The sequence below is a fragment of the Meleagris gallopavo genome, chromosome 4 (assembly GCF_000146605.3).
Source record: "Meleagris gallopavo isolate NT-WF06-2002-E0010 breed Aviagen turkey brand Nicholas breeding stock chromosome 4, Turkey_5.1, whole genome shotgun sequence".
NCBI lineage: Eukaryota > Metazoa > Chordata > Aves > Galliformes > Phasianidae > Meleagris > Meleagris gallopavo.
In genome coordinates this window covers 59,868,875-59,876,670 of record NC_015014.2, presented here as the reverse complement: position 1 = coordinate 59,876,670, position 7,796 = coordinate 59,868,875, and the positions used below count along the sequence as shown (strand labels likewise).

At 36.1% G+C, this 7,796-nt stretch overlaps 2 protein-coding genes across 2 annotated transcripts in view; both read right to left on the bottom strand.

Moving 5' to 3' along the window:
• LOC104910843 (DNA excision repair protein ERCC-6-like 2) overlaps positions 1–1,649 on the bottom strand; it is a 21,179-nt gene extending 19,530 nt beyond the window's left edge. The window contains exon 1 of the mRNA XM_031553288.1: positions 1,536–1,649. Coding sequence (XP_031409148.1) covers positions 1,536–1,649 — 114 coding nt within the window. The remainder of the gene's footprint in view (positions 1–1,535) is intronic.
• A 952-nt stretch (positions 1,650–2,601) lies between these two features.
• Positions 2,602–6,031, bottom strand: LOC104910842 (DNA excision repair protein ERCC-6-like 2). Its single transcript, XM_010710421.3, has 2 exons — positions 5,666–6,031; positions 2,602–3,806 (listed from the first exon to the last, which is right to left on the bottom strand). The coding sequence occupies exons 1-2, from the start codon at positions 5,806–5,808 to the stop codon at positions 2,837–2,839; spliced, it is 1,113 nt and encodes a 370-aa protein (XP_010708723.1). The 5' UTR covers positions 5,809–6,031; the 3' UTR covers positions 2,602–2,836.
• Between the last annotated feature and the right edge of the window lie 1,765 nt (positions 6,032–7,796).

Genomic DNA, 7,796 nt, shown 5'->3' with positions numbered 1-7,796 from the left:
AAGCACACACTGTTAGCTCATGTTCAGCTTCTTGTCTACCAGAACCCCCAAGTCCTTCTCTGCAGGGCTGCTCTCTTCCCTCAGTTTGTATAAATACCTGAGACTGCACCCTGCTCTTGGCCTTGTTGAAACTCATTAGGTTCTCATGGGCCTACTTCTCCAGACTGTCGAAGTCTCTCTGGATGGTTTCCCTTCCCTCTGATGTATCAACTGCATCACTCAACTTGGTGTCATCTGCAAGCTTGCTGAGGGTACACTTGATGCCATCATCTATGTAACTGATAAATATATTGAAGAGCAGTGGTCCCAGGTCTGATCCCTCAAGGACATTGCTTGTGACTGGCCTCCACCCTGACACAGAATCATTAATCACAACCCTTTGGCTGCGTCCAACCAACCAATTCTTAATTGACCAAATAGTCCATCCTTCAAATCCATCGCTCTCCAATTTAGAGAAAACAGGCAAATACGAAAGATAGAAAAGGATCAAGAATTACATAAAACATGGATAGTCATGGGGGAATCAAATGTTGTTTCTGCATTTGAATTGGATAATGTTTTTTTTATTTTCATAGTCTCCACTGTCAGTTCTTTTTGGGAGTCTTTCTACTTTACTCGGAGGGCGTCTCTGATAGTTTGCATCACTTATCCTCTAGATGAACCTTCCGCAGGAATGCACTCTCTGTATATAGGTGTATATATGTATATTTTATCATACACATTGTGAGAATATCCTGCATGAGGTCAAACTAGAGAACAAGTCATGGCATGCCAAGGAAGTGCCTGAAGAAACACTGGGAAGGCATGGCACCACCCCTGCTCCCCAGTGCTCTTTGTTTAACGAAGACTTTGAAGAAAATCACCATATCAATATGACAAGAAGAGCACTGAGATATCTTGGAAACAACAAGAAGAACACTGACTGACACCAGATAACACACTAATTAACAGATGTACACTTTGATAAGATTGTGAACCTGGAGTACTCTGCCAATGGGGAAACGGGAGGGGGATAGGCAAAGGGGGAAACAAGGTACAAAAAGCTATCATTGTGTCCTTAGGGGTGCACCTGCTTGCAGGACGCCCACTATTGCAATTGCGAATAAAATCTGCTTTTATCAGAGATACCATCCTGAAAAAAATTATTTGGGTATTTTCAACAGTCACCACCAATCAGTGTCCCATTGTGCGCCATTCTGACAGTCCAAGGCCAGTGCAGGAATAAAGGCACAGGAGGAGACGGCAGAAGAATGGCTGGCCTTAGGCAGCAAGCAGATAAACAGTAGATAACCAAAAGCGGGTCCAGTGGAAACAGGCAGGGCTCAGGTAGCAGGTCCAGGAGAATCATGCAGCAGGCAAGCATCACACCACGAGGGATCTGATATTGGGCACGTGCCTTTTAATCCTCCTCCTCCACCAGCGAGGCATTCCTGGGCACTTAGGATAGAATTACAGGGAGCACCTGTAGGCATGCAGGTCCTCTGGATGGTTATCTCTCAATAGATGTGGCCACAAAAGGCTGCTCACTGGCTCACCGGCCATGTAGCAGCTGGTAACAGTTGCTTATCTCTCCAGGGATCCCTGGCCTGCAAGTGTTCAGGCAGAAGATTTCTTGGACTTGTCAAGACTTGCCCGAACTTGTCCATCATGTTGTCTAACAGCAAGCTTTGAGTAAAGGTGCAGAAATAGTCTCTTACACACAGAAAGAATTATAATTACATAATTGTATTACACATAACATTACTGACAAACTTTTGACTATTGGCAGAAGCTGAATGGAAGCTGAAGTACACTTACAGAGTAGTATTTAGTGTCAACAGCAAAATGAGTTCAACAGATTAACTTCCTCAAAAAATTAATTCATTACGCTTTTAAGAGACAAGCCTGAGTTAAAATAAAGAATCAGTCTGTGATGCAGTCTGATTTTAACATCAGACATTTAACATTGCACATGCAATCAGATATCATATTTAAATAAATTATTCTATTTACAATTTAAATTTTTTCAGTATGCAATGCTCACAAAAGGAAACATGATTCATTTGTGCTGAGCAAGAAATTACAGTTTTCAAGAATAAATCACATTTGCTTTTTATTTTTGTCCTACCCATTTATTCTCATACCGATGCGTGAAATAGAGACAACAGTGAGTATGAATTACTGAATGGCACTAAGTTGTTCTTGAAATTCACTAGAAAATGAACATTTAAACATTTAAAAATGGAAACATTTTTACTTGCATATAAAAATTATTAACATTAAAGTATGTCCAGACCACACCTTCCAACAAAGACATAACAATAGTCTATATAAATCAATAAAAGTGAGGAAGCGTAATGACAGATGAAATTTGACATGTGCCATCATTTAATATGCTTGAGATTTCGCACCAAGAGACATAGGTAACAAGCAAAAATTGGTCATACTCCATATTAACTAAGATGAAGAACTCACTGGCATACAGTAATAACATAGATTCTGACAGGATGTGTAAAGACAGGAAATGTGAGTGAAGGCGGAAAACCGCTCAGTACTACTGCCAACCAAGGAATATCAGCAGGAATAATAAGATCTAGGATTATCATAATTCAATAAAGCAAGTGCACTCAAAACATTTAAAAATAATTTTATCTCAATTTAGTTTGTCATAGCTTAGTAATAATATACAGTACAGGCAATGTAAAATGTAAATTGAGGTTATTATAAATAGGAATTCATCACTTCGCCTTCAAATTTACGGAGGTACCATGTTTCACCACATATTGCTGAAGTTGTATATATTATAATGTTCATTTAACTAATAAAATAATTCTAGCACAACTCATGTAGAAAACTATCATTTTACTACGTTAAAAGATGCAGCAGAAGATGGTTCATCTGAATCATCTGAACTGTATTTTCTCCATAGAAAGCTTTCATTTTTTTTCCAAAGAGAATTTTCACACACCTCTCTTTTTTCTGTCAATGGTGGATGAGGTGCTCTTTCACATAGCTCCTCTATAACTGTCATGTCTGTGAGCTTTCTGAGGCTCTCCTCATTCTGCTCATTCAGCATGTCCCAGAAATCTTTTGGTCTCTCCTTTGATTTTTCTATTTGCCCTGAAGCAATTCTCCGTGGTGATTCTGTAGTTTTCTCCTCACTATTTCTAAAGAGAACATTGAGAATAGAGGTATCTCCAAGTAAGCCAAGAACAGACTTTTTGTCAGCCTTAGCTCTTCTCTCCCTGTTTTCTGACAGAGACATGGATCTTTTTCTTGGCAGCCCTGCTACTTCTGGGTCTTGCTGTTCTTCAGAGCTTTTTACAGACAGCACCTCAATTATTTCCGATTTACTGTTTAATGAACCAGATGCTATAAAATCCTTGAATGCCTGATTTTTACTCCTCTCAGTATGCTGAGTTGCAACAGTGGGTGATTGTTTATGTTTCACATCAACACATGTAGTATCTTGCAAGGAAGAGTCATTGTGAAATTGTTCTACTTCACAGCTTTGCTGGTTCTGCAGTTCTGTAGTTCCACTCAGAAGAAATTCTTTAGCTGATGAAGGTCCAGACTTGCATCTTCCAAAATTAACAACACATTTTCTTTTCCTTGATTTTCTTGCAGCCGCATTTCCTTCTTCATAGGCATGTGCAGCTTGTGCTGGTACTTCCACTGGAAACAAAGACTCAATTTCTGGATGCCTTGAAATGTAAAATTCCCTCAGCAACTTCTGCCGTGATTCTGATGTAGCCTTTGCAATATGTTCTGCAAGTTCTTCCACAGATCCCATTTTAAAGTGGGATACAATTTCCTCAAATTGTCTCCTGTAAGTAATCAGAGGGGAAAAATGTTTTATTCTGACACCACAAATTAGGAAAAAAGAAGCTTTTAAACAATTAATTACACTGTTCTATTTCACATACCCCAAAAAGTAATCATTGAAAGTAACTTCCTTATTAGGAGCCATATTTGTTTTTATTAGTGAAGAAAGAATAATGATCTTAGAACAGCTAATTCTGAAACCCAAGATCACAAGTGATTTTCTGAGCTTACATTCTGAAGACACATCAACTTTCAGCATAGGCAATATCACATGCTGAAGAGCCAAAATTCAGAAGGTATTTATCTGCTGAAAGGATTTAGATAGAGGGGGGGGAAGATAGCAGAATAGTTGTTAAAACTCCTTAAAAAAAAAAACTTTCTAAATAAGAGTTTTGTGAATACCATCAGATGAGACAGAGACTGTCCCTGCCACTCCTTCTAGTTAGCTATGAGTACTTGCCTTGTGCTAAGAAGCCAATGTCTAACTAAAAATTACTCTAATCAAATTTAGCCATAGTCTGGGGTCAAGCTACTTCGTTGGAAGGCTGAAGGTGTGGGTTTATGCCTTCTTGTCAGAGACAAAGACAATATATATATGCTGCCTTTCTTGTAAGAGGGCTCCAGTAGGCTGAGGACAATGAGATGTAATCCTCCTTAGTCCCAAATACTGCTTTAGTGACTGGCTCCCACTACCTTCTTTATGCACAACCTCTGTACACAGTTTCCCAATCAATCTTACAACTACAGCAGACCAAGCTGAGGAATCCTGTCATTTTAATTCATTATACAGAGGATTTAAAAGTATTACAAAGTCTAGCAGCAAGCCAGGCACTAACATCTGACTCACTTAACATTTAAGCCAGAACGTGTTTAAAGCTAGACTTGACTTAAAGCATGCAATAAATTCCTTAGTTTTTTCATTGCCTTTGAAAATTATATCTCAATAAATTACTGATAACAATGAATACAGTTTTGAATATTTTCAGCAGAAAGAGTTCTTCTCTGCCTACTCTTACATGTTTAAAATTTTCAGGACCTAAATAAGTCTGGCACTTTATCAGTAATGGTTTGGGTAGCTACAATCATTTAGCTATTAGGAAGGAAGTTGAACAATATTATCTGGATACCAACTATCAAAAGTAATTTTCCGGTCTAAAAGACAATTTAAAAATATATACATCTCAGTTCTATGGGTTAGCCTAATTAACAACAGTTTTTTCCTTTGTTTTTCCACATATCACCTGGTTTTTGTTACTGAATTTTTATCTATGTACCAATGGAAATTAAGCATTAGTATTACTAATAGCAACTGCCCGGGGAAAAAGGAAAAGTGAGGAGATAGAAAAACTCTTAATTTTCCAAGGGATATTATTAAATCTTATTAACTTATTAAAAAAGTATCAAAAACCATTAAGCTCCACATTAAAAAAATATATAAAATGTTTATTCTTTTTACAGTCTTTTAATGAAAGTGATGAAATCTAGACAAAACCAGTAAGCTATTAGAGGCTGCCACTATAAAAATTTGCTGTTTCTATACTGCTTAAGCATTAGTTCGTTATATTGCATGGTGCATATGCCATGAATACTGTGGTGATGACATCTGCACAGCGATGTAATGTGTGACAGATCAAATCAACAAATTAAACTGACTTGTGGGTTAAATTCATTTTGTTAATCAATTATGTTTCTTTCTGTAAAGTTAGAGTGGAAGTTTCCTGTTTAGTTCTGCTTTTGCCACAAAAAAAAACCCACCAAACAAAAACAAGAACATCAGAATTCCCAAGGGAAAGTAGAAACATAGAGAACATTAATTTTTCAGACTTAGAATTTTACTTTCTTCTCATCACAGGAGTCTCACCTGCGGATTTCTTTGGGTGTCTTTCCAACCAAGAAGGTGACTGAACCCACTCTGTGTACTTTAGTGTCTCTTTGGATCACTGGATGCAAAATGTACAGGTTATGTTGGTTACTGTTCACCATAATTCCATGCTCTGTCTTCATAATGTTCTTCCCTGCTATCACTTCATCTGGCTTCTCTTCAGCTTTCTAGCAAAATAAGAAATGCAAATTGTCAAAACAGCTGTGTCTGACAGGATGATGTTATGACTGCTCCTGTCTTCACACGGACTTTACAATTTGTGCACTAAGACTGGGATTCAGAGATCCACTGAAAGCTCCTTACTGTATTACATGCTTCCTTGCGACAGTGAAGGGAAGTCTTAGTTCCCTAAGAGTAAAGTGTTTTTTTTTCCCAAAAATGTTACGAAAGATCATTAAGTTCTCTATAGCATTAACAAGTGTTACAAAAGTACTTAATATCAGAAGCTCCAAATACTATTCTAAGATAAAAAAGAAGTATGTGTCTGTGAGTTGCACTCCAAATAGATATATAGTATCTTCCTGGATTTATTTAGCAAAATCTAGGATTATTTAGATTCACCACTTTCTGCTTACTAACGTGTTTTACAATTTGTGCACAATATATAGTTATAACTAACTGTAGTAATTGAACACTCAAAGTAAAACTACCAAATGAATATTATTAATAAGGTAAGATATATGTTTATGTGTAATCACATAAATAATCATATAGGTATCAAAGTTAAGGTAAGAACATTTTTGTTAATATCAAAACCTCTAACAAATATAATCAGAGTTGTAAAGATACCTTGGAAAGCGTTACTACGCTTGTCTGAAAATGAAGAGGAAACAACTACACATTGTACTTAAACTATGATACAGATAAGATTAAAGCATACTGTAGCAGTTACAATGATTCCTAAATGGAGAAAGTCAATCCTAACCATATTGGCCATTAAGAGAATTCAAGAAGTCTGTGTTACATATTGATCCATCATACACTGACAGTCAATTCAGAAACTCCTAAATCCTTGTGACCATTTCTCCGCTCCCCAAAAGGAATATGAAAGTTATATTACGTATTTGATAATGGGGCAAAACAGATTATTTTTTTCTCCAATAATAAGTCAAGAAAAAAAAAAGAACTGCTTAGCAATATCCTCTGTCCCCTTATAGATACTGTCCGAAAGACGAAAAAACAAACTGTTCACATCTTGTCACTTGCAGTTCAAAATTTGGTTTTGGATCTACGTTTCTTTGCAATGTGTCTCTGTTTGATTCACACCCACTTCCTTTAATTCCATGGGCTGTTGAAAATGTTCTTCTGCTTTAGGGTCTTACAGCTGTTCTCAATCCATTACTTCGGCAAATAACCTCAAACTAGCATAGAGAAAGATGTTAAAACTAAGGGACCTACAGGCATAATTTCTCTCTGTTTAAGCTACATGAGGAACTCCAAATATCACAATTTAATTGCAATATTAAATTATCGTAAACAAAACTGAAATCAAGTCTCCCATTAAGATTAAAAAAATCTTCTAGTGACGCTCTGATAATAGCAACAAAATTAACACTGAAATAGCAGATATCATCTACGGCATATATTCTATAGTTATTTCGTAATTCTGCACACTATATAAACTATTAACTTAAAAAAATGATATGCATGAATAATATTGAACAAAGCAATGTGAGTTTTAAAATAAATATATTTTGATGGAATTTTTTTATAAAATGTATTTTAAGCATTCAGACTTCAGCGTAACAAGATCTAGTGTACTTGTCACTCTTTCAGGAAATCAGGATTGTATCACTTTATTGTAGAATACAACCCCAATCATGTCAATGCCTGCCTTACAAGTATTTTAAATCCTCCAAAAAGTATATTTATCTGCCTCTTATTAAACAAAACCAAAGTATATAAACTTCAGTTTATACATCTGTTCAAATGCAGAAATTAAAAAGCTCTTTGAGGAAAAAAAGACATGTTCTGTTAACACAATATTAGTCATAAAATTAGTTATCTTTTTAAAGAATCAAAAATACTGTCAAAAATCTTGCTAATTACAAATAACTTTACAAATAACATATTCAATTCTGGAAGTACAAAACTTAAGTGGAGTGAACAG